Source organism: Rhineura floridana, chromosome 3 (assembly GCF_030035675.1).
Source record: "Rhineura floridana isolate rRhiFlo1 chromosome 3, rRhiFlo1.hap2, whole genome shotgun sequence".
In the NCBI taxonomy this organism is placed as follows: domain Eukaryota; kingdom Metazoa; phylum Chordata; class Lepidosauria; order Squamata; family Rhineuridae; genus Rhineura; species Rhineura floridana.
The window spans coordinates 14,065,605-14,091,660 of record NC_084482.1 but is presented as its reverse complement, the minus strand read 5'-3'; the positions used below and the strand labels follow the sequence as shown (position 1 = coordinate 14,091,660).

The 26,056-nt window shown below is 44.8% G+C and overlaps 1 protein-coding gene across 2 annotated transcripts; it reads right to left on the bottom strand.

Moving 5' to 3' along the window:
* Positions 1-7,997: 7,997 nt before the first annotated feature.
* Positions 7,998-24,193, bottom strand: LOC133379396 (E3 ubiquitin-protein ligase TRIM58-like). Of its 2 annotated transcripts, XM_061614545.1 has the most exons (7): positions 23,421-24,193; positions 19,849-19,944; positions 16,271-16,342; positions 12,472-12,702; positions 11,499-11,521; positions 11,241-11,341; positions 7,998-9,227 (listed from the first exon to the last, which is right to left on the bottom strand). In XM_061614545.1, exons 1-7 carry the CDS (start codon positions 23,847-23,849, stop codon positions 8,656-8,658), a joined length of 1,524 nt encoding a protein of 507 aa, XP_061470529.1. In that variant the 5' UTR covers positions 23,850-24,193; the 3' UTR covers positions 7,998-8,655. The 2 variants fall into 2 exon arrangements, with proteins under 2 accessions (XP_061470529.1, XP_061470530.1); XM_061614546.1 differs by lacking the exon at positions 16,271-16,342 and having other exon boundaries at positions 23,421-24,192.
* Positions 24,194-26,056: the final 1,863 nt, after the last annotated feature.

The following is a 26,056-nucleotide window of genomic DNA, read 5'->3' as shown; positions in this document are numbered from 1 at the left end:
TGCCTCCAGATTAGGAGGCAAGGCCAGAGCAGGGACTCCAGCAGAGACGTAACAGGTAGGATGTGTTCTTTGGGCCCACAGGAAGGCTCAGTTATTTAGCAGCACTCTGATGGCACACTAGCATGATCCTCAGTTCAGGAATTATTGGTTAGGAGATACATGCTCAACAGCATTTAATTCCTCATTACCTATTATCAGCCTAATCCTAGACACAGTGAAATTACACCCACACAATACATTTACCCATAGATGTTGATGTGTTTTAATCTTTTTAGTTACTGTTTTGTTTTCAAAATGTTTCAGTCACTTGCCTTACTGATCATTTTTAATGTTCTTTGTAAACAAACCGTGTAGAGTTTTTTTTTTTTTACAATCAAGCAATATATAAATTTTGTTAAATAAATAAATAAAGCACACAGCATCCCCCAAAGAATCATGGGAACTGTAGTTTGTTAAGGGTGCTGAGAACTGTAGCTGTTTGAAGGTGTTTTTAGAACTGCAACCCAAATGCGAAAATTTTTTGACATTGGACAGATAAGAGCAATTTGAGAGTGATAAAAATTTAGATTTCTACAGTCTTTCAGTGTTGTTATATTTATTGCCCACCCTTCACCAGTAGGCCCCAGGGCAGGTTACCAGAAATTTAAAATACATTATTTAAAACAATCAAAATACTTTACATTCACAAGAATAAGGAGGGGCCCTAAAAACATATGTTTCAAGTGCCGAAGGCCAAGGTAAAGAGGTGTGTCTTTAACATTCGCCAAAAACAGTACAGTAGAGGTTCTGGGACCTCTGAAGAGAGGGAATTCCGTAGCATAGGGGTGGCCAGAGGGAAAGAGCTCTCCTGGGCCACCATCCCCTGAACTTCTGAGGGTGGCGGAACTACCAAGAAGGCCCCCTCTGCTAATCTTAACATGTAGTTATGATATGAATGAAGAACACGTGGCTGAACTCTGTTGGACATAGAATAGGATTTCTGAACAATTCTTATGCAACACAGAACAGAGATGGGAAACCTGCGGCCCTCTCAATGGTGTCTTCTGACTTCAGTTCTCATCAACCCCAGCCAGCATGGACAAGGGTCAGAGATGATGGGAGCTGCAGTCCAACAGCGTCTGGAGGGCCCACAGCTTCCTCATCCCGCATCTCAACTATGATAGGGTGAGTTCCTTCTTTAATCACTTTATTATAGGAGAAAGTCACCACGTGCGTTAGCTCTGAAAGACAATGCCACTGCATATCTAGTCTATACTTCAAAGTAGTATTTCATGGACAATTTTTACTTGTAGTATAACTGGAAAAAGTCACATCTGAAAGTTAACTGGACACACTTTCTTATTTATGTACCTCTCAAAGATTCCACAAACGTTGTTTTAATATCAGTGGGTAGCACCAAGCTGAGCAACTCCCAAAACTCTGTCCCAGGGCAGACTAGTGTGCTGCAAGATGAGCTGAAATGTGCCTTGAAAAATTCACCATGTTGTTGGATGCATTCCCTGCCCTATGCCCCTGTGAGCAGGGAGCTGCCATACAGTACTGATTTCTCCTCTCTGTGCCAATAGATAGGCAGTGATGTCTTTCTGAGCAAGGGAGTAAAGAAGGGATGGGAAGCCTGTGACTCTCCAGATGTTGCTGGACTCCAACTCCCATCAGCCTCAGTGGACGTAGCCAATAGTCAGGGATGATGGGAGTTGTTGCCGGACTGCCTCTGGAGGGCCACACCTTGCCCATCCCTGGAGCAAAGATATATTGAGATTCGCTGACAGGGGTGACATTGGGGCGAGCAGAAGGTAGATTGGGATCTCTTGTAGATCTCTGGGTGATTTGCAGTAGATTGCCACGGGTTTCTGAATCTCCATTATTTAACATCAAAAAGGCTCCCAGCCCCACTTAAATCAGACCACCGAGATGAAGAAAGATTAGGGGTGGGGGAGGACAAGGAGTGGCTTTTTGTGTGAAGGGATTGAGCTAAGTTCTGGGAGTGAAAACAAGTTCCTGGGTTGAGCATGTGCTCAGAGGCACCATCCTTAATTCTATATTGTATTATTCCCCAGCACCCTCAAACAACAGCAGTCTCAATGCCTTCCCCCTCTAAATTCAGGTTTACCCAATACGGAGACAATCCAATAAGCTCAGAGAAATCAAGCTCCAAACGGCTGCACTTAGGGTCTTAGACTATTTGTTTCTGTGATTTGGAGTGGGGGGCTCAGTAGTCACTTTCTGCTACTCCCTTCTCCACACCCACTACTTCCTCCATGCTTTCATTTCTTCTCTGGCCATGGCTGCAACTATTTCTGACATGCTCCTGATCGGAGGAGCATAGCCTTATTTTTTGTTTGATCCCTCAGATTTGGGGGGAAAGAACAAAAAACTGCAGAAGCAAACCACATTAAAAGTTTCTATACCAGATATCTTGCAGCAATATTAATCTGAAAAGCTTGTGCTGAGAATTTACAATTGTCCAACTGTGTGCTTTTGCATATTTCCTGAGCAGGGAGAACTTAAAACCAAAAAGCAATGTGCACACACAGCTATCTGCACTCATCATCATCATAATCAGCATCATAGAATCAACAAATCAGAAGGCAGGGCAAACATAAAAGGGAACACCTTATATGAACTGGAAAGATCAAAATTGCTCCTCGTATATAAATTCAAATATGTATGGGTGTGGACTACTCTGGTCTAATTTGAATAGGGAATAAGTGGATTAAAGGCTAAAAAATGCTCAAAAGTGGACAAGCCAGTAGTTCCTCCCAGGTACACATGCAAAGGGTTGCAGCCACACCATAGGCTTCTTAAGCCAGTACTCTTAACTTTGAGCAGACTGAAGTATGAGTTCTAGATTGCCAAGCATCTGATACTATAGCGTGCTGTGCTATGCAGGCAGGGGACTGAAGCCAGCTAAATCGTACTTGGAGTAGACCAATTGGAAATCAATGGACATATCTAATTTAAGATTACTTTCAATGAGTCTATTCCGAGTATGGTTTAGTTGGATTCAATTCGGGATCAGGGTTCCCAGCCTTGTCCCCTCGCTCTGGAAGCAAATCCACCTCTTAAAATAGGGCAGCAATAGCAGCTCTTGGTACTATTATACTGTTGGTACAGAAAAGCCCCTACATTTATTTTATTTATAAACACATTTGTATACCTCTATTTCATTTCAGAAAACATTGAAGCGGTTTACACCAAATAAAAACCATATAAGTAAAAACCGTTAAAAATACAATAAAAACAAGGCCAACTATTGCAAAGAGACACCTTAACTGCCTGCATAATCCTCGTGGAACAGAAAGGTTTTCAGCAGACATATAACAGTTAAAACAGAAGGCGTTTGCTGAATCTGTTGGCAGAGCAAAAATGGTTTAAGAGTGCCTTGCAAAGGACTGGAGAGAGTGCTTGGATGGGTAAAGCCACTGCCATAGCCTTGCACCTAACTGCAGAAGCCATAGAAGTTGTAAGAAGGGGGAGACGTTTCTCAGATCCAGAGGAAGGCAACCAGGACAGAACAATTGAGGTTCTGCTTGATTGAGAAGGAGAACAAAGGCACAGAGACATCTAGTGTTTAAAATATGGAACTTCATTCATTTAATCTTGTCATGCAGCTACTGCTGGTCCAATCATCATGAAGTGGTAATGTCTGCATATTAACGTTCTCCAGCAATGACTTCTCACAAAACAGCTGCTACATGGAGGCCATTTGAAACTGCAGCTGTGCAACATCTGTCCCACACAGTCAGAGGGCCACATAGAGAATAAAATGCCTGAGTGAGTTGTTGCTCATCTGAGCACAACGGATGTTAACCAACACCCGCCAAAGCTTCATTGCAAACACAGCCCACAATGCTACTCACAGACAGGGTCACTTGAGGAAGTGTTGCGTGGATTAAAATTAATCCTAATGTTCGTGGGAACTTTAGTTTGTGCTGGAAACTAGCTCTGTTAGGGGTAAACTATAGTTCCCAGGCTTCTTTGGGGTAAGCTATGTTTTAAGTGTATGATGTGGATGTGATGTGGGAACCATCATTCTCTATTATATAGAGTCTATTTGCACTGAAGATTCAGGTATTGCCATTTTCTTTAGTTTTTTACATTTCTTTCATATCTTTATTCTAAGCTCAGTCAGTGTACATGCCTTCACAGACACACACATTGACTTTATCTTCGCAACCACCCCCTGTGAGGTAGCTTAGGTTGAGAGCGAATGGCAAGCAGCATGACTAATCAATAGGGACTTGAACCCAGGCCTTCTGGACTGAACCCCCCACAGTGACCCTCCCCATATTGCCTTCCAACGTTCTTCAACGCACCCATCTCCCAGCTTCCCATTCTGTCCCATGCTTCTGATGAAATAGATTGTGGTCTGTAATATATGGGCAGTACCCACAACAGAACATTACATTGCATATGAAAGCTCACTGCTGCCCTTTTAACAGAATGTTGCATGTGAAATCCAACTCTTGAGGTTCTTTGGATTCAAAGCCTCTTCCTGGCTTGCCTCTCTTAGGCCTAATTCTTAGACCTAATTCTCATGGAGATAGTAAACGGGGCTATTTCACTTCAGCTTGAAGGTGGGAACTCGTAGGAAGACTGAATACCTTTAATTTTAAATGTGTCTACATTTATGTAAAAAGAAGAAAACCTAGATGCCAGGGAGAGTAATGGTAGCCTAGATTTTTCCCAAACTATTTTTCTATGTGCACAGCAACTTTGTTTGGGCAAAGAAGCATTCAGGTATTTAAGTCTCCACGTGCAGCCTGAAATGGTACATCCCAGAGAGATTTCCCACTCCACTGAGAACGTGGGAAAGATGAATTGCATGCTGTAGATCCTCAGCTGCACTGGCAGCAGCCCTCTGCCATGGTTGAGCCATGGTGCTGCCAGAAGCCTGCCATCACTGCCGGAGATCTGCCAGGGACAGCCAGCCTGGCAGACAGAAAGCTGGCAGAAGCCCTGAAAATGGTGCATTCCAGGGGCGTGGGGTTATGAAAGATCCACTTCACATTCAGAGCCCTCCCACAGGTCCCGCTCCATGTGGAAACGCCACCAACCAAAAGGCTGGTGGAATAATGAATTGTAATGGGTCTCTATGGGGAGCGCTTAGGAGGCCGATTCATGGGAGCCAGGACTTCCCAGACGGCTTGTGCATGCGGCTCCCTACAGAGCCGGCGTTCAACTGGGCGGGCGGCTCCCAAGCAGGAGGAGGATCGTGCGGAGCTTTCCACCGGCTCCTCTGCCGCCATCCCCCCTTCCACCGGCTCCCCGGCATTTGGATTGCTCTGCTTGTATCAGTCATATCACTTTATGGGTAAAATGGGAGTCAGTGTCTCACTGTGACTGTGATGTAGCAGATAGCATGATAGAACTGGTTTCAGAAGACCTGGAGGAAAATCCTCACTGGACGATGAAGTTCCCTGAGTGATCTAATGTCAATCATGCTCTCTCAGCCTATCTTACATCACAGGGTTGCTATGAAAATGAAATAGAATAAGGAAAGGCAGGAAACAAATGCGATAAAAAGAACAGTGGGGGTGGGGAGGGGGGAAGGCTGCAACACAATTTTATAATTACAAAATTATGGTTGCAAAGTGGTATAGAAATAATTAATTACTCTGTGGTGCTGCAGTGCCTGTTGCCTTTTCTTATGCATAAATCTGGTTTATAGAAAGGATTACAGCACACCAGATGAACTGGAATTCCCCATTAGGCAATGATTATATAAAATGTGGTCAAATGTGGCTTGGTGTCTCTGTTGATATAGAAGCCCTAATCCTTCCCAGTAAGGTGATGTGTGTAACACTCTGAAATCAAAGTACAGCTCCTTCCTTGCAGGGTTGTGACAAGGTATTTTCCCCCAAAGAACGGCTTGCTTTAGCCCAAACAGAATTCATAATATATTTGAAGAACATCCCCATACTTAGATATTTCCATAGCTAGTCACAGTCTGCCTACACCCGACGGTAGGACTGATGCTGTGCTGAACCTTCGCAGGGGCCTTCAGCCTTTTTGTTCAGGGGCGGTGGTGAGGGAGAGTGAAAATACCTTCAAAAGGGGAAGGTGGGTGGGTAGAACTTTGTCAGGAATTTTGTGAGATGGGTCACGGGGTTAGGGGAGTTGAAGTTCACTTATGAACTTAACAATGTGGTTGATGGGGTCTTTTTATTCAGCTCAGACATTATAGAAAAGTCCCCCACTCGTTCACGGAGATACTTTGCAGACAGGCTTCCAGCCTGGCAGGATTTCTTGAAATAACCACGTGACCACACTGCTGTCTGCAAAGAGCGCTGCGCTGCTGCGAACACAGAGCTTTTCTAAAATGTTTGAGGAGGGGGGACCTCAGCCACCTTGTTAAGTCCATAAGGTAAGTGGGACCTCCTCGCTGCCTCCTCCCACTTCATTTTTTGCAAAGTTCTCTTGCTGTCTAGGAAAGAAATAGAACACTTGTTTCGTTAAAAAAAGCAGTTTTTGGCATAGCACTAGCTAGGCCTAGTGATGAAGCAGGAAGGGGACAAAAATGGGGATAACTTTTCAGGGAAGAGATATTGAAGTACAACATCACACCCTCTTAAAACTTGCCTAGTAACAACCGATTCATTTATTGTCCTGTGAATACAAGATGGCCTCGTTATCAAATTCCATCATAATGAGATGGCTCACAGGTTTATTCATCTGCAGAGCAGACAAGTCTTTGGGTCATATGTATTGGGTGTTTTGAGAAGCTACCAACAATTGTCTCTTCAGCTCCTCCATGCCCTACATACTATTGTGGACGTCTGGCGATATCACCAAAGTTGTAATCACCTAGGGGGTTGTAGTATGTCCAGCTCATAATGCCAGGATGTATTTAGATCAGAGGCAAGCTCCCTTACCTTGAAATTCTTACTTCTTTAGAAATAAAAAATGTCTCTACCTATGGTGCAGAAGGTGTGTCTGCACTGTAAATTTATCATTGCTTCATTTGCATGGGGGAAGGTGTCTCCCTAGACAAGTTCCTGCCAAAGAAGAGAAAAACACTTTTCTTTTCACACAAATTTGAAATTCAGCATCGTGCAGAATTTATGGCGGAGTGAGTAGTGCAAGTGTGGGGAAACTTTCTCAGACCGAGGGCTGCATTCCCTTCTGGACAACCTTCAGAGGCCGTATGCCAGAGGTGGGTGGGGCCAGAGGCAAGAATGGGCAGAGCGATAAATATAAATTGTATCTTTGTACAATAGGCTAGTCTCTACACACTCCTCTCTATCCTCCATCCAGGCAAGGAAGAAGCATCGTCAGAGTTCAAGGACATATTCCAGCCAGGCAAAAACACTCAAGGAGGGTGTGAAGCAAAGCCAGAGTGGGATATGGCCTAGGCGGAGCCGCAATGGTCAAGTAGAGAGGCCTGGAGGGCAGCATTTGGCCTTTGGGCCTGAGGTTTTCCACAACTGAGGTGGACCAGTGAGAGATCTGTGTTCAGCCGATGCTCAGCTACAAGGAATCTTGGGTAACTTGTGCCAGTCAGTCTTGAAGCCTGATCTATCCAACAGCAGTGGTACTGCTGCTATGAAAATGAGATGGGAAAGCCTGAGCTCCATAAACAGCTGTGGGAAGCGTGATTAGAAAGGTAGCTAGATCATGATTCAGTCACAGTTAAGCATTTAAAAAGTTCTGTTGATTTTAATGAGAGACTGAATCGTATGTTTCATCCTATACCCTCTTACCCAGGAGTAAGTCCCATGGAACTCAGTAGGACTAGCTTCCGAGCAGACATCCCTACAGTTGTGCTGAAATTTTTTAATTCAGATAAAAGGGACTTAATAGTGTTTAACTGACTGGCTCACACCCACAGAATTTGATCTCTCTTTTTTTTCAAAGTGCTAAGTCTTCAGATTTCATTTCTGAAATTCACTTTTGAGGGATATGTGTTTAAAGTTAAATCTAGTGTCTTGTTGACAACTTTCCGTTTAAAGCACTAATATAATCATCAACTTGCCAAATTCAGTATTTTCATATTATTTATAAAAACTGCATACATAGGAAAGTATAAGTGGGTAGAAATCAAACTAAGATGTTTGTAAATATATTTGAATTAGGAAAATTTGCTTGGGAATCACACGCAGACACACAAAAATCATTTCTGGTATAGAGCCTGCTTCGTATATAATTCACATTTATCTCCTATCAGCAGATTTATGTATTATTCCAGCCAAATAATATACATGGCAGGAAACAGACTTGCGATCCATCTAGCCAACCGTTTGCCCTGAACCTCAACCCTTCATCCACCAGACCCAAAGATAAGAACCTATGCATTGCAGATCACATTGTGCTACATCTGCAAGAGTAGTAAAGCATTTTACTCCACATGTGAAGAGATGTACTGCAGAAAGGTGCTTACAGAGCAAATAGTACTAGAAGACTCAAGAAAGTAAACCAAGCCACATGCTTCAGGTAAGACAATTTCCCAGGGTCAATAGCTAACTCTGGAAGAAAATTCTTTGCGGGCCTCATATCTGGCAAATCAGTTAGATCTTGCCCATATGCAGAATGCATCTTCCAGATCTTCCTCTCTGTGCTGTTGTGTTTTTCACAGATTCATCTAATCCTTCAGTGCATGCAACTTTGTTTCCATTCACTGGCAGGGAGTTCCACAGTTAGCAACATGAAAAGGCCTCATTGGTGGGAAGGGCAAGATTTTCCTGATATCTGGTTGGGTGCTGGTTGGATGATGAGTGGAGCATCATTGAGCCCTCCTGCCCGGACCCCAGGATAGAAGTAAGGCCGGAGGGTTACCGAGAAGGAGTCTGCAAAGGTAAAGATGTGGGACCCATTATCAGCGTTATAGAAGGAGACCTCTCCTGCATCATAGTCCAGAAAGATGCCAATGACTCCAGGCCTCGGTCTCAGGACTAGTTCCGTGAGAGGGGAAGTGAGGGCTGCGTACTCGTCTCCATTCCTCAGCCACACCGTCCAGAACCCTGTTGCCGGCGAGGGTGTAAAGATACCTTGGCGGCTCACAGATTCTCTGCACACACCTAGCGTCCAGCTGGTCTTGTTCTCCACACACACTTCCCAGTACTGCCTCCCAGATTTGAACTGCTCACAACCCAGCAGGCAAGTGCATGTCTCAAAGCGGGACAGGCTGTTGGGCAGATGTTGCTTCCGATCCACAACTTGCACACTGAGCAGGTCCTCAGATAGAAGCAGGTAGGGATTCGCTGTGTCAGGGTCGAAGGTCACAGGTACTGAAGGCAGAAAGAGACACGGTCAGCCCTGCTACTGCAGTCATACAAAACATGTGAAGGTAGGAAGCTGCCTTACAACTGACCTGCCCGACTATTAAGGTCTGCTGTGGAAGCCCTACTTGTTTGTGCCAGCTTTAGCTTCTGCTGGGCAGGTAGCGATGTGTGATGGGGCATTCTCAGTGGCAGCCTCCGAACTCTCTCATATGACATTATGATGTCCCTCACGTTGGCCACATTTCAGCAATTTTTCTGTTTGCTGTGGCCTTTAGGATGTAACTGGCTTTTAAAAAATGATTATTCTAAGAGTTTTACTCTCTGCTGTTTTTATTCTGCTTACATACCTACTTAAGATGTAACATTTTTACCATGGTGGACTCCCATGTATGTGATACTGTACTGTTAGCTGTCTTGTGCTCCCATTGGGAGGAAGGGCAGGATAGAAGCATGAGGAAATGTAGACAAACTATACCAGGTCAGACTACTTGTCACCTAATCTAGGATTGGACTTGTGGTGGCTGTTTAGGAGAGTTACAGCCTACATGGTGTCCTCCAGCTGTCTCTGGACTACAACTCCCATCAGCCCCAAGGCAGCCCCAGTGGCAGTGGTGGAAATGTTAGTCCAAGAAGACCTGGAGGGCTGCACATTGGCTTCCCCATGCTATAGGATGTCAGGCAGGGTCTTTCCTGTCTCCTGTTCACCAAGACATCATTCAGCTAGTGATGTCAGGGATTGATCAAGAAACCTTCCACATGCAAAGCTTGTGGAAAACATGACAGAATTTTGAAAAAATAAAAACATAGTTAAAACAATTAGAAAAGCATCCGTAAGTACCACATTGGTCGGACAAGAAAATTCATATTAAAAGGCCTGTTTAAAAATGTTCGGTTTTCAGGAGATGCCTGAAAGAAAGAAGGGATGGTTCTTGCCGAACCTCTATTGGTAGGGAGTTCCACAGGGCAGGACCTGCCACACTAAAGGTTCGGTTCCTGGTGGCAGCCAACTGAACCTCAGGGGTGTGAGGAACCACTAAGAGGGCCCCATCAGAAGATCTCGGTGATCAAGATGGAACACAGGGAGTCAGGCAGTCCCCTCCAAAGCTTACTTATGGTTCCTTCCAAAGCATTCTGTGTAAATGTGAGTTGTGCTTAGGGTTCTAACTTGGAGCGAAGAAGATGCTCAGGGAAGTGAGTTTAAGAACAATCACCACCACCCAATGCTGTTGTCACCAAATGATCTCACCCAACCCCACACAACTGGTGGTAGGGCTGTCCATGGTGGAAGCATGTTCATGCGCTCGGCACTGAAGTTTCATGCAGAGTATATGAAATGGGGTTTTAGTAGTGGGGTGGGCAGAAGGTAAGTTGAGATCTTCAACTATATCTCCAAATGATTTGCACTAGACCAGCAAGGGCTTATGACTCCTAATGATTTAATGAATCATTTAATTGCCCCCCTGGGCTCCTACTGGGAGGAAGGGCGGGATATAAATAACAAATAAATAAATAAAATGGAAGTGACCACAAAAATGGCATTTCCTTCCACCCTCCTAAATAAGCTGGTGCATAGGAGCATCATGTTTAAAATATGCACTGTTGGCACTCTAAGCTTCAGTTGCTTGTAGTTCTTCATGGCTCAAAGCAACCAAAGTGTCATTCTGAACGGGAAAAAATATCTGCAAACTTTGGCTACAGGCTAGAATGAAAATCCATCTTTCAGTTTCTGCTTCATCAAACCCAGAGGCAGAGAGGGAGGGTTCAGCACAGCTGTAGGGCAACAGTAATTCAAGAGTCCCTAAGTCTTTTCTCGTCACCACCCTCATCAATTAAATTAAATGGAGGAGCTCATTTTAATCTGTGATTAAAGCTTAGTTGATTGATCCCACCAAGTTAAGTTCAGAGAACTCAAAACTAAAAGCCATAGATAATGCATGGCAAGCAGGTCCTGAGAAGAATCTGTTCCATTTGCTACCAAGTTCACATGCCTAATGCAGCTTTGCATCCTCTCTCATTTACCTCTGTATCTTTGGAGTGACTCCATCTGCCCAGGAACGTCATATGACTCTTGTAGATCCAGCAGGATGGGCTGGGGTTCCTGCAGAGATATACCCTCACTCCTAGGGAGAATGTGTCAATAATTATCCCCAAAAGCCAAAGGTACAGTTTTATGACCCCTCACCTGCCTGGGAGCAGGCCCCAATGAACTACAGTGGGACTTATTTCTAAGTAAGCATGCATAGGATTGGGCTACAATAAAGATATAGCATAACTGACCTGGTCAAGGTGACTTTCACATCCTAGGAAGGAGAAAAGAGAAACCTGTCAATGCCCAGAGACTCTTCGATACTGACTTCTGAACATTGCTTAAGGAGCCTGTGAGTACCAGCATTACTGCTGCTTTATTAATACCATGTTATACCGAATGCGATCTCTAATTCAGAATTCCACAGTATGTTATTAATGCACCCGTTTCTGCAGCACACATGATGTTGAAGAAAAGGTTGGATGAATCCAAATCTTGCAAGACCTCCATTTGTCTATAATTCAGCCTCCTTCATATAGACATAAGATGGCACTTTACAAGTCACTGGAAACGTGGACTCAGGGCTGTGTGCAATGCACAGGAGCTCAGAAAAAGCAGAGAATGTATCACTGGATACAGAATTCAGCTTCCTGAGAATTCATTTCCATTTTTTAAAACAGCATGCTTCTAGTTCTTAATGGCTATGACATTGCCGAATGGTGATGTCTGCTGAAATTGCCTAAGATCTCCAGAGTGTCAGAGTCCTGCACTGCTCCTGGCCCCCATCCCAATTTGCATAAAACTCAATTTGCATAAAATTAAGCACTAAGGAAAGATGTGCCTTCCTTTTTACATAACTGCAAACTGCAGAGTGAATTTTACTCTTGTGGTATCTTTGACTATTTGTTACTTCCCATCAAGAAGTTGTCGCACTGTCAGCCTTGCACAACATCCTTCACACCTCTTCTGCCCAGCTGAGACCCAGCATGGTGCAGCGGTTAAGAGTGCTGGACTAGGATTTGAGAAACCCAGGTTCAATCCTCACTCAGCCTTGAAGATCACTGCGCGACCATAGGCCAGCCACTGTCTCTCAACCTCCCAGGGCTGTTGTGGGACAGGAGGAGAGAAGGACCACACAGACAGTCTGAGCTCCATGGGGAAGTGAAAGAGAAATAAGTTGAATGCGCAGGAGCCCTTTTCAGTTGCCATTCTGGAGAATCTCACCTTGAGGAAGGAGGCAGCTGGCTGCTGGCATTTCCACTCCATCTCCGAGATCAGATCCCGCAGCCCGGCACACTGCCCAAGCAGGAAGGCCCAGTTTATCTGCAGCTTCTTCAGTGTTTCCTGCTCCTCATCCTGAAGCTGCCTCAAAAGCAGCTGCTCCTCTTCAGCCATTGCCTGGCGGCGTCTTTCAAACCCTGATACAACGAGCGCTTTACGTTCCTCCACTTTCTCCTACCGGGGACATACATACAAAGCAGAATTGGGCATTGGACTGCTGAAGAACATGAGAGGAGCCCTGCTGGATCAAACCAAAGGCCCATCCAGTCCAGTATTCTCTTCCCACAGTAGCCAACTAGACATCTATGAGAAGCTCACAAGCAGACATTGCCATAATGGGAAGAGCACTCTCCCACTCTTGCTCCCCAAGTGACTACCAGTGGATGGATCTGTCAGTTTCCGTGTCTCATTTTCCCAGTCTTAAGTTCAGTTCTGCACATTTCTGCAACCGTTTGTAATTTAGAAAAAGGCCTTACAAAAAGTTGTCAGCATTTTAGTGTGCATTCCCACCGATATGCACATTTTTGTATGCCCTAATATAATGCATTTTGTATGTAAGTTTCACTAATATATGCATTTTATTTCTCCCTAATATATGCACATTGTACACATTGTACGGCTGGAGAACTGCATCACAAAATTAGAAGTGCGAATTTCAAAGGATGGCTGTGTTTGGGTTTGTTTCAGGAAATGCAAATTAGACAGATGAGCATTAAAATGTAAACCAGACTGAATTCCTTCCCCCATCCCTACCAGTGACTGGTATGCAAAGCTTTGCTTCCTCTGATAACTGGAGATAACATATGGTCTGCCCTGAATATTTTTCTTCCGCTAACTATTTATAAATAGTTTGCCTGCCCCATCTAAAAGGGAAACCATTCAGGAACACACCTGAAATTCCCTCCACACTCATTAAAATCCATCAAACAATTATCAAAATTCCTCAGAGAGTACTTATCAATGGTTCCTTCTCAAATTGGGGGGAGGTAACAAGTGGGGTACCGCAGGGCTCGGTCCTGGGCCCAGTGCTCTTCAACATTTTTATTAATGACTTGGATGAGGAGGTGTAGGGAATGCATGTCAAATTTGCAGATGATATAAAATTGGGAGAGATAGCTAATACCTTAGAAGACAGAAACAAAATTCAAAGAGATCTTTAGGCTGGAGCATTGGGCTGAAATTTAACAGGGATAAGTGCAAAGTTCTACACCTAGGATAAAGAAAGCAAGTGCACAGTTATAAGATGCAGGATACTTGGCTAAGCAATACTACATGCGAGAAGGATCTTGGGATTGTTGTTGATCACAAGGTGAATATGAGCCAACAGTGAGATGTGGCTGCAAAAAAGGCAAATGCCATTTTAGGCTGCATTAACAAAAGTATAGTTTCCAAATTGCATGAGGTATTGGTTCCCCTTTATTCAGCACTGGTTAGGCTTCGAGCTTTAAAAAGGATGCAGAAAAACTGGAACAGGTTCAGAGGAGGGCAACAAGGATGATTGGGGTTCAGAGGAGGGCAACAAGGATGATTGGGACTGGAAACAAAGCCCTATGAGGGGAGACTGAAAGAACTGGGCATGTTTAGCCTGGAGAAGAGAAGACTGAGGGGAGATATGATAGTACATGAAAGGTTGTCACACAGAGGAGGGCCAGGATCTCTCTCTCTCGATTACCCCAAAGTGCACAACATGGAATAATGGGCTCAAGTTAGAGGAAGCCAGATTTCAGTTGAACATCAGGAAAAACTTCTTAACTGTTAAAGCAGTATGGGAATGAAACCAATTACCTAGGGAGGTGGTGGGCTCTTCAGCACTGTAGGCCTTCAAGAGGCAGCTGGACAGCCATCTATCAGGTATGCTTTAATTTGGATTCTTGCATTGAGGAGGGGGTTGGACTTGATAGCCTTATAGAACCCTCCAACTCTATGATTCTGTGTTCTCGCTGGCTTCATTGCACATTCTTAACTGATATTAGGGCTAGTAATACTATTTCATGTCTTTTGTCTGTGCTGCTTGGCTGTAAGATTACTGGTGTTTTGCAATATTTGTGTTTATTTACAGATATACACTTTGAGCCTTGGTGGTGCAACGCTCCAATAGACAGCCAAAATCACTAAGGGTAGCCAGTGTTAGGTCCAAACCCAACACGCAAGCCGCCCTGTCAACCCCAACTCGCTTATTACACCCGGGAAGAGTGCGGAGCTGAGTGCAAATGAAACCCACTATCAGAGATCAAATGATACAAGACAAAAACCTTTGCAAAGGGGACCCAATACTTACAGCCGAAGCAGGTCAGCATGGGAACCTCGTTTATTGGTGTTCAAGGGTTTATATAGGCTTACCCCAAAGTTTACAATATCGGTTCACGTCATAAAATACAAAAGAAGCAATTGCTAACTGTCATAGCTTTGGGGCATATGAAAGGAGGTAAAGGGGTACAGGGGGAAGGACAAAGTGGAAACATCAAGACTATCTCTTAGACTCTATGTCTGCATATTTCGCATGTCCTTCCTTAACACCAGTATGTTGCCCTCCAGGTGTTGGTGGACTACAATTCCCATCAACCTCAGCCATCGTGGTCAATGAATGATGGGAGTTATAGTCCACTAACATCTGGAGGGTATTACATTGGCTACTCCTGCCTTACAGAGTTCAAAACTGAGTTTTCTATCTCTTTTCTCAGCCTCAAATTGCAGTTTTTCTTCACCGAGATTTTATTTATTTATTGTATTTATATACCGTCCCATAGTCGAAGCTCTCTGGGCAGTTTACAGTAACTAAAAACATTAAAAACAAATATACAAGATACCTGGATTACATCTTTAGCTGAGGAGGGGCAGGAGACTGCTCACTTCTCTGATGGTTTTTTTCTCATTCAGAACACCCCCAAAATAGTTCTGTATCAAGAAGCAATTGGCCAACTATTTAGTTCCCATGGCAACATATCACTTATATTTGCCTAATAAAGGGATGTGCTGAGCCAGACTTCTCTAACCCCCCCAGTCTCACAATATTATCACTTGCTAATGCCTGAATAATTAGCACAGCACAGTATAGCACAGTGGGGAGGAGAGCCTGGCTGGGAGTCCAGACTCTGTGAGTTCAAATCCCCACTCGTGTCTCCTGGGTGTCAAGGGCCAGCTAAAGATTATCCCCACAGCGAGTGACTCAGGGGTTATGTGCCCTGCCATCTGTGCAGCTGTGGGCAAGCTGCATAGTCCCAAGGAGCCCAGTTGCCCCCCAGCTGGCAGTTGTGGACAAGGAAGGGGCTGGCTTGTGCAGCTGTGGCAAGCTGTGGAGGACTAGCCTCAGAGGGAGGCAATGGTAAACCCCCTCTGAATACTGCTTACCATGAAAACCCTATTCATAGGGTAGCCATAAGTCTGGATCGACTTGAAGGCAGTCCATTTCCATTTTTCAATGCCTGAATAACAGCTGGTATTGCAGTGGGGAGCCTGGCTGGGAGTCCAGAGTCTGTGAGTTCAAATCCTGTGTCTCCTGGGTGTCAAGGGCCTGCTAAAGATCACCCCCACAGTGAGTGGCTCAGGGGTTATGTGCCTTGCCATCTGGGCAGCCCTGGGCAAGCGGCATAGTCCCAAGGAGCCCAGTTGCTCCCCAGCTGGCACTTGCAGACAAGGAAGGGGCTGGCTGATGCTGCTGTAGCAAGCTAGGCAGGCCCTAGCCAGCTGGGGAGGACTAACCTCAGAGGGAGGCAATGGTAACTCCCCTCTGAATACTGCTTACCATGAAAACCCTATTCGTAGGGCAGCCATAGGTCGGGATCAACTTGAAAGCAGTCCATTTCCATTTCAAGGCCTGAATAGTAAACCGCTATTAACAACATAGCTACATATTCAAAAGCTGGCAACTGTGAACTTGCCAGTACAAGTCCATTACATCTCTACTATCCTGCATGGCTAAGGGATTTCCTGCCTCTAATCCCTTTGGTTGTAACCATGCAGTTGTGTGCTTTAAAAAAAAATAAAAAATTAAACAGTGTTTCTCAGAGCTGACTTGCCAGACACCTTCTTTCACCCTGCAGTTGTGTTCCCATATTCTGCAGAAACTGAGACTGAGAAAGGAAAGGATGGATCTGAGGAGGCCTCTATAAACAGTACCTAGAAGCTGTCCATCCCTCCCACTGCCCAAGCAGTGGGTCCTTGTGCAACTGGGCTAACAACCATGTGAATGAAGATCAAGTGCCTCTGAGAAAGTGCAGAGTATCTATCCCCCTGCCCCCCCTCTCAAGTAACCACAACAGCAGCTCCTCACAAATGTAGGATCAAAAGTGAAGATTCTCCGGCAGCCTTTGAGCCCTTTGTATTCTGTTTTAGAAATCAAGAGAACTTAAGCAACAGATTGGGCAATTGTGGGTCTTTCCCAACCACTGGAGCGGAATAGCTTCCTGCTGATTCAATTACATTCTGGGTTGTAAAAGGCACCGGGGTGGGGACGGGCAAACGCATGTGCAGAAAATGATGCCCATGGCCCTTACAGGATTCAGAATTCCATCACACGTTCTTTGTCACCTGTGGGCCTCCTCCTCCTGTGCCTTTTAAAACACCAGCAGGAGACACAGAAAATTAGATAGTGGAGCTTTTCCCAGTACTTCTCTCCTCACACACACCAGGCTTCTGTTAAAAAGCACAGCAGAAAGGGCCAGTTAAAAACAAAAAAGCAGGCAACCCTACACTGCCCTCCCCCAAACCCGTTGAAACAGTTGTTGACCATACAGTGGTCTAAGCCGGCCACAAGATGGTAGCAGAGCCCAAGGAGCCTTCACAAAGTTCTGGTGCTTGAGGAAGCTGCAGTAGACTGACTGAGTCAGGCCATTGGTTCGTCCGACCCAGCACTGACTGGTAGTTTCTCTCTAGGGTTTCAGATAAGTGTTTTTACCAGCACTACCTGGAGATGCCAGGGATGGAACCAGGAAATGTCTGCATGTAAAGCATGTGCTCTACCACTGAGCTGAGGTTCCTTGAGGGCAAATGTCATGTCTCTTATTTTCATGACATAAATAAATAAATAAATAAACTTTAATTTATAGGCCGCCTATCTGGCCAATGGCCACTCTAGGCGGCGTACAATAAAGCACGATAAAATACATGGTAAAATAGGTGTCTGCAGTGGCACTAGTCTACCCCATCTGCTACGTGGCACTTTAAACCACAAAGCAAAACATGCTTGAAGAGTGCTCCAGAGATCTTCACATTTTCCCTATGAGTCCGGCCATCACAGCGGAAGGAGACGTGATGTCCGTACTCATAGGAAAATCACCCTTCAGGTGAGACCAATGGTCCAATCCAAGCCACAGAAAAATGCGTTACTGGTGTCAGGTCCATGCAGTGTCCTCCACAGGTAAACAAAGATAGAGCAACTACCCTTTTTGGGAAGAGGGTGTGTCAGCTGCTTGTCTAAGTGTGCCATAAACAAAAGTTGTCTTCGTCATACAAGAATGTTGTGTGCTCCACTGCATATCAACTCACCACCACCAATTGCCCACAATGTTGGTTCGACCTCTCCAATCCATGGATAATTTGAGGGATTTGATCTGTGTAAATTCCTAGTTAAATAAAATGACCTGATCTGCAGCTCTGAGACTAATGTGAGGACTGGAATTTAGCAATCTGCCAATTTCCGCACTTCTTCTAATGTTGCACAATGCAGTTTTTGGCAATTTAAATTTATCACAACACACATTACATATTTTAAGATGATTTTTTTAAAAAAAGATAAATGTGAAAACAACTGAATTATGAATAGAAACACATGAAAGTAACACGAACTGGAAATAGACAGATTCACTATGCCGACTCCAATCTGTGTTTAGGATGAGCCACTCAGCACTCCTACACTTTCAAAAACTACTTGACTAATTAGATAGTGGGGTCAAAGAGACCTAATTTTAGTCATAGTTGGGGTGGAGGGAGAAATGTATTTGATAAGGATACCAAATCAATAAACAATACAGATTTCTATTAAGGATTATTGATTACAAAGTGTGTCACTACACAGGGAAGGTATCCAGGATCTGTAATAAATTGTGACCTCCAATGTTAATTCATATTGAATCTTGCAGATAATCTTCTAATTCCTACTGAATTCCTATTGAATCTTGCAGATAATTCTGAAGTTATTAATTTTAAATTTTAAAAAATCAAGACTGACTTATTAACTCTCCCTCCTCTTAACTGTGCATCATCCACATAAAGTGGCTTGGGACCACAATACCTGATGGAACACCTCTCCCAATACGAAGCCACCCATACACTACGTTCAAGATCAAAGGCCCTCCTCCAGGTGCCTACTCCGAGGGAAGCTCGGAGGGTGGCAACAAGGGAGAGGGTCTTCTCAGTGGTGGCCCCCAAATTATGGAATACTTTTCTTGACAAGGTGTGCCTGGCGCCAATACTGTTATCTTTTCAGCACCAAGTCAAGAGTTTCCTCTTCTCCCAGGCATTTTAGCATGTTTTCGATTGTTTTATATTTTTACATTGTGTTTTAAATTGTTTTTAAAAGATGTGTTCTTAAATTTGTATATTTGTTTTAATGTTTTTAGTTACTGTAAACCGCCCAGAGACCTTCGGCTCTGGGTGGTATATAAGTACAATAAATAAATAAAGTAACTACTGCATTGTTAAACTAGAATTTTCATCATGCAGCATTTCCCCCCATTCATTTTGACCCCCCCTTGCTGATTTAGTGAAACTCTTCAAGTTACAAAACAAACAAAAAACACCACACACACACAATGGGTGTGTGTGAAATGTCACAGAACAACCAGTCCATTTATTATAGGAGAATAGCTGGACATCATGATAAACAGCATCTCCCCCCCCTTCCAGGCTTCTGCACAGCTGCAAGGAAAAGATTTAAAACGTTTGCACTTCTGATTAACCATAGTTCAGCATTCTCTCTGAACCCTAAACTATGGTTAATCTTAACTGTGGTTTGTTGTAATAATCCATGGTTTGAAGTTGTTTTATTTGAAGCAAACCACAGTTAAAGATTAGGTAAGAGGAGAGGGGAGTGCATAATCATTTCCATTATAAGCCATGATTTATCATTATGTATGAATACAACTGTGGAGTATGAAGTAGCACAGATTGTTTGGGGACAGGGGTTACATTTTAAAATCCCTTTTTGAGGCCAATTATTATGCTGACGATCCTTCAAGTGTAGGAGAATCAGGCTTTACTGTCCTGGATTGCCAGATGTTCCCTGTTTTAAAGGGCACACAGCCTTGCTATTTCAACACCCGACAGACTAGCTGCTACAGCAGTCCATGGTGCCCCTCAACAAAGTTTTAATTAGGCACTTACCTTCCACCGAGCTGTTTTCTCCGCCTCTTGTGCTTCCAGCTTTGACGCTTCCCCCAGAACGTTCCTGAGAACATCCACAGCTTCCTGGAGCTTAATCTAGGAGAGGAAGCACACACACCTAGGGGGGAGTTCAGCAGCTTCCCTCCAGGACACCACGCTAAGGCAGCAATGGCTGTAGAGTCAGAGTTCTTCCCCCCTCCGGAGGCCAGAACCTTCTCTACCAAGTGTCCACATAGAGTGGGCTGGGGACCTGGTGGCCTGCAGGCTGGATGCAGCCTGTATGGCCTCCCCATCTGGACCACAGCATCTTCTCCTTGCCTCTCCTACACCTCCAGCAATAAAGCTGGGGGGGTGGGGAGTTTTCTGTCGCAGCCACTTTTTTCCAAACCTTATACCGAGCCAGATCATTGGTCTGTCCAGCTCTGTACAGTCAACACTTTATTTTTTATTGTGCCAAGGTACGATCCTTCCCTCTTCGCTGCTGCAGACAAAACAACCATGACAAGAATATACGAGAGAGAAAGAACTGAATGGGTGTGGAAGCAAGCTTAATGTACTGTGCCAAATAGAGTTGTTGTCTTTCCCCTGCAAAACTCACTGCTCCAGCAACTGGCACGTAGAAATTAAACAAGTGACTCTTTTCCCATTCTCTGTCTCTACCAGGAAACCTTCACCTGCTGGGTTTCCACATGTCAGGCTGGGTTGCTAAATGGACAGGGACAGAGCCAATTGGAAAAATAATATGTTGGCAACCCCAAGATCGAAATTGAATCCCGACATGTTTCAAACCACACAGTTTCAGAGAAATTGCTCAAGAGCTGCACACACAAAAATGATGCCGTCCAGTTGTGGTATTAAATTAATGAAGGAACAGTCATTTTTGGGCTTGTTGAAACAATTCCTTTAAAACCACAGAAGCATTGGTTCTCTCATTCAGAGTATTATTTTTACGTCCTAAAGTGTATTTATTTACTGAAAGTAACAGCAACACGGGTGGAGAAGCTATGGCCCTCCGGATGTTGTTGGACTCCAGCTTCCATCAGCCTTGACCATTGGCCTTTCTAGCTGGGGCTGATGGGAGTTGTCATTCAGCAACATCTGGAGGGCCAAAGGTTCCCCATGCCTGCAGTAGCATATATCTTTAATTTAGGACCAGCAAAAACGTCCCAAAGTATTGAGCAAACTTTCAAATATAAGAACTTGTCTTCAAGGTAGATATTAAGCAAAAGGAGAAGAATTTGGTTCAGGCTGGGGGGAAAGAGATAGGGTTTTCCTGTGCCTGAATTACAGGGGATAGACTAGAGCAGTGTTTCCCAACTAGTGGGCCACCAGATGTTGTTGGACCACAATTCCCATCTTTCCTGACTGTTGGCAATGCTGGCTGAGGCTGATCGGAGTTGTGGCCCAACAACATCTGGTGGCCCACTAGTTGGGAAAGGCTGGACTAGAGGGAGCCTTGGATGTCAATTGTTTTAAAAGGGTACAGGAAAGAGGGAGGACTCAGTTGGGAAGAGTGGAGAGTGGCACTTGTGAATTTCTGTAAGTCAAGCACTGGCCGTGCCAGACTAAAAACAAACAAACCAGTGTGTAGCTTGTAATAGTCATATGAAAGAGAGAGGTGGAGGCATTGTGCAGACTTAAATTAGGTGAGATCCTGCCCATAACAAAAGGATCTCAGGTTGCAGCAAAGGCTACTGGGGGAAGAGAGCAATAGCTGCTCTCCCAGGGTAGATAAGAGCCAGTAGGACGGATCCTTCTGATTTACTGTGGTTTCCGTGGAGGTGCTAGGCTCCAGCTATTTACATCAGAGCTCATCCTAAAAATGCAAGAGAGCATCTGGATAGCACTTTTTAAAAATTGGAAGGGAATTGGGGGGGGGGGTTGATAGTGGAAATATCTTGAATTTCAGGAGAAGCCAAAAGGGTTTCCATTAGATTGGCAGAATCTGACTTGTAGTCTCGGAGCACCTGATGCTGTAGCAATTTTGAAGGTAAGTGCCCGGTTAGAAAGCCAACAGGAAGCCCCACCTAAGCTGCTCTAAGCGTTCTACAAAAGTAGGGTAGAAGAAAAACTCTTTGTTAGGATTAGTGAATTTTCTCAGGAGTATTCTGCACTTGTCCAAGCTATCATCACATTGTGCTTAATGCAAGGGTGACTAACCTGTGGCCCTTCCAGTTTTTGGACTCCAATTCCCATCATTCCTGACCATTGGCCATGTTGGCTGGGGCTGATGAGAGCTGGAATCCAAAAGCACATGGAGGACCACAGGTTAGCCACCCCAATCTAAAACAAAGGTGGAGATCATTCCTTGGGCAAAACTTTTGCTGGATTTTAAGGAAAGCAACATGAGTTGCATGTGCTTGTGTGCTTTTACGTGTGTTTTATAAGCATTGTACATTTTCTTAGGAAGGTTCACATCTCCTTAAGGGCCAGTGTGGATGTGATAGCAGCTGCCATTCACATATAAAGCCAGGGAGTGGTTAAGAGTGCCTCTCACTATATCTATCTGACCATGCTTTAAGATCCGTGGAGGGAGCTCTTCTTCACCTTTTGCTATTGGAGGAGACTAGTTCGTTGGTGAGGTAGGAGAAAGCCTTCTTCACGGCAGTGCCCACATTGTAAAATACCCTCCCCTTACACAGCAGGGGTAGCTAGCCATTTTTGGCACAAAGGCCAGTCTTCTGTGGGGGTCATATGCCAGTGTTGTGACCAAAAGTGAGAGTGGCTACCACACACACTAACACACATATACATCACACGCAGGGCACGCAGATCCGTGTGGGTCAGCTGAGGAGGGGGGGTTATCAAGCACCGTCCGTGTCTATTATTATTATTTGCTTTTTCTCATCATCATCATCAAAATTGGTGGCACCTTGGAGGGGATAGGGGTGAGGTCAGAAAGATTTGCTTTGAGGCCACAACAGCCCCCAAGGCCAGGGGTTAGTCACCCCTTCATTACAAGTGCATCAGGTGTCGGTGTTGTTATTTTGATGTCAAGTGAAGACACACCCATTTTACTCAGGCTTTTTAGGTTTTTAACAGATGGCTGTTGCAGCCTTCTCCACTGTTTAGTTGTTTTTAGATGTCTTTGTTTTTAAGAACTGGTTTTTGTTGTTTACTTAAGGGTTGGTTCTAATTTGTTGTTGGATCCCACCCTGGTATTAGTATTAATGAAGGATGGGCTATGCATCTTTTAATTAAATAAATAACATCACTTCTTTTTTTTAAAAGCACATGTAAGTAAGCAAAGTTGATGCCTCCCCGCTTTACCTCCTCAACGCCTGCCACCTGGGCTCTATTTTTCCTAGGCTGCGGTGGCAGGAGGAGAGCGCCTAAGCCGATGGGCCATGGTTTAGAATTTCCCTCCTCTGCTTGTCTTCGCTGATGCTCAGATTAGACCCCATCCCGTTATAAACATGAATGGTGCAGCAAAAACATGAGCAAACCTACATGGCTGCTTGCCACCCCCCACTCAGATCTAACTAAGCTCACAATTAAGAATCTATTCTATTAGATTTATTACGGTCAATTGACCAGCCAGACAATTAAGAATCAAGAAGACACAGGCTCACCTTGTAGTCATGAGCAGCCTCCTCAATGGGCAGGACTGTGTGATCTCGATGCTCTCGGGATTTGTCACACACCAGGCAAATAGGCTCGCCATCGTCTTGGCAGAAAAGCCGCAGCTTCTTGCCGTGCCTCTCGCACAAGGCCTCGCCAGGGCCTCTGCTCGGCTGCAGAGCCAGCTGCTCAATGCCCTCCACAATGTTGGCCAGTTGTTTGTTGGGGCGTGAGCTGCTAAGCAAGAAACTGGCCCGGCACTGCGGGCAAAGAGCTAGCCCGGTCACAGTACTGGCTCCACGTTCGCAGTAGTTGGAAATGCAAGCATAACAGAAGTTGTGGCCACACTCGATGGTCACTGGGTCCCTGAGATACTCCAAGCAGATGGAACAGGACACCTCTTCCTGAAGCCTCCCCACGGGGTCTTCCACCGAGGCCATGTCTGCTAAAGAAGGCTTCTTCAATCCTTCTGACAGGTTGGGTGGTACTGTCCTTTCCGAACTGAGGCCCAGCACATTCTACTGTGGTGGGAGTGGCTACCATAGGGAGGGAGATCTGGTTGAGAATTTCCTCCTTGGAACTGCTCCATGGCTTTCTGTGTGGCTGGTGGTTTCCATTCCAGAGCTACACAACAAAAACACAGAGGCAAGCTTCTCTCGCAACAAAGCAGCCTCAGAACTGGGGAAGAGCGAGAAAGAACTGGGAACCTCGCCAAGAGATGAGGTCACCACCTTGGAGGATCTCACAAACAAGGCAAACAAGTTCCTGTGGTGCAAGGCAAGCGGTGCTTGGCTTCCGAGACTTCCCTAGAAGTTCACATGGGCTTTGCTCATCCTGTTATTGGCTGCAGGCACTTTTGTACGAGATTTCACTCAACAGCATTTCCACTGGGTCCACTGATGTACCTCCCCCTGCCTCCAAATGACTCAGAATCACTGGTAGCCAGTTCTCCCATTCCAGGAGAAGGCTTTCTTGATGCTTTCCCCATCACATCTCTATGCAGCCCACGTTGTGGACAGTTGGTGAGAAACACACCCACATTCTTCCTGCCAGTTTAGAATTACATCCATACCCCTCAAAAATGCATACGGCACTGTTTTCCTCCTCTAAGCAGGGATTAGTTAGATGTAGGTGGTGTCTGTTTATCATTATCAGCATCTATTGTTGTTGTTGTTGTTATCCTAATCCTCTTCCCAAAGGAGCCTGTGGCAAACATAAACAAAACAATTTAACAAGAAAAAAGAAAAACATACTAAAAACAGTTTAAAACATTCCAAAACACAGCTGAAAATGTTGTAAAACACAGTTAAAGTATTATAAAACACAGCTTAAAAACATTCTTTCATCAGTGAGCTTCAGGTTGCTAGGAGCAGTCCCCTTCAGCCACCAAATGCCTGGGTAAACAGGAATGTTTTCAAATCCCTCCTGAAAGTTAATAGCGATGGAGACAGACACTCTTCACTGGGGAGGGCTTTCTGTAAACAAACTCATTAGCAAACTCAGGTAGTGCATGCCCACAGGACGGGGCTAGAAGAAACTTCAGGGAGTTAAGCAGAATGCTTGGGGGAGTGCCAAGGTTTGCAGAAGTACAATCAATATATAGTTATAAAAACTGAGGGGGCAACCCACACCCACTGACAAAAGTCAGTCCAGTGAAGACTGAGCATGCTTAGTAAGCCACATAGTGTAGAATGACTGATGGAACACAAACACAGAACACTACTTGGAACGAGTGCCTTGCTGGAAGCCTGAAGGGGAGCACTCCTTTTAGGAGGGAGGATTCAGTGAAACATATAGGCTGCGTTGCCTCTTCCCAAAACCATTCCTAACAAAGTTTGCATGCTTCCCTTTTGCTAGACAAGTCCCCAGCAGCAGAAAGCAACACTTAGCTGCTACCCAGGAAAGCAAACCCAGCTGCCCACCTGCCAACACAGAGCTTCACCAGGTGGGGCATTTCCATGTTAGTACAAACTTCTAACATACCCTCTACATAAGGCTTTGTCTGCTCTAGAAAACGTACTAGAGGATCATTGGCACCCTTAAGCATGGTAGCCTCCATTGTTTCAGCAGCTTGTATTTCTGATTGATTTATAGCTAAAGACACAAGAATGGCATGTAAATACTATTACGTGTATAAAAGTAGGATCAGACTTCTATGCACTCCTGCGGCCTAACACATTTACACTGTTATGCACAGGAGTCTGTATATCCTGTCAGCAGCATGGGCTCTCATTACACCCCACAACTCAAAGCCCTGAGTATTCTAGTGCTTGCATCTCACTCCTGCTGACAAGCCATTGGTTCCTCCTTCCTGTGGAGCTAAGGAACTCAGGGTCCTGTTCTTGAGGCACCATTTATCACATTGAGAACCACACTCCTGTCTCTATAAATTACAAGCTCGAGAGCATGTCTGGGGTAGCTGTTGCCCTCCAGGTAACATTGGACTACAACTCCCATAATCCCTAACCATTGGCTATGCTTGCTGGGATTGATGGGAGTTGGACTCCAACAACATCTGGTGGGCCCCAGATCCCCTGTCTCTGCCCTCGAGTTTCCTGTACAACCTCCCTCCCACCATTGTGGAGGAGGGTCTGGGCCAGCAGCTCTCTGTCCAAAATGTTGCTTGTTCTGTTCTACACTGCAACTG

Bases quoted from the DNA above. Each gene is read 5' to 3' on its own strand.
- LOC133379396 (XM_061614545.1), bottom strand. From the start codon at position 23,849: ATGGCCTCGGTGGAAGACCCCGTGGGGAGGCTTCAGGAAGAGGTGTCC. The intron at 11,522-12,471 runs GTGAGATTCTCC...TCTCCTTCCTAG, and splicing joins CAGCTGCCTCCTTCCTCAAG to GATGTGAAAGTCACCTTGAC. The intron at 11,342-11,498 runs GTCAGTTATGCT...CATTCTCCCTAG, and splicing joins GTGAAAGTCACCTTGACCAG to GAGTGAGGGTATATCTCTGC.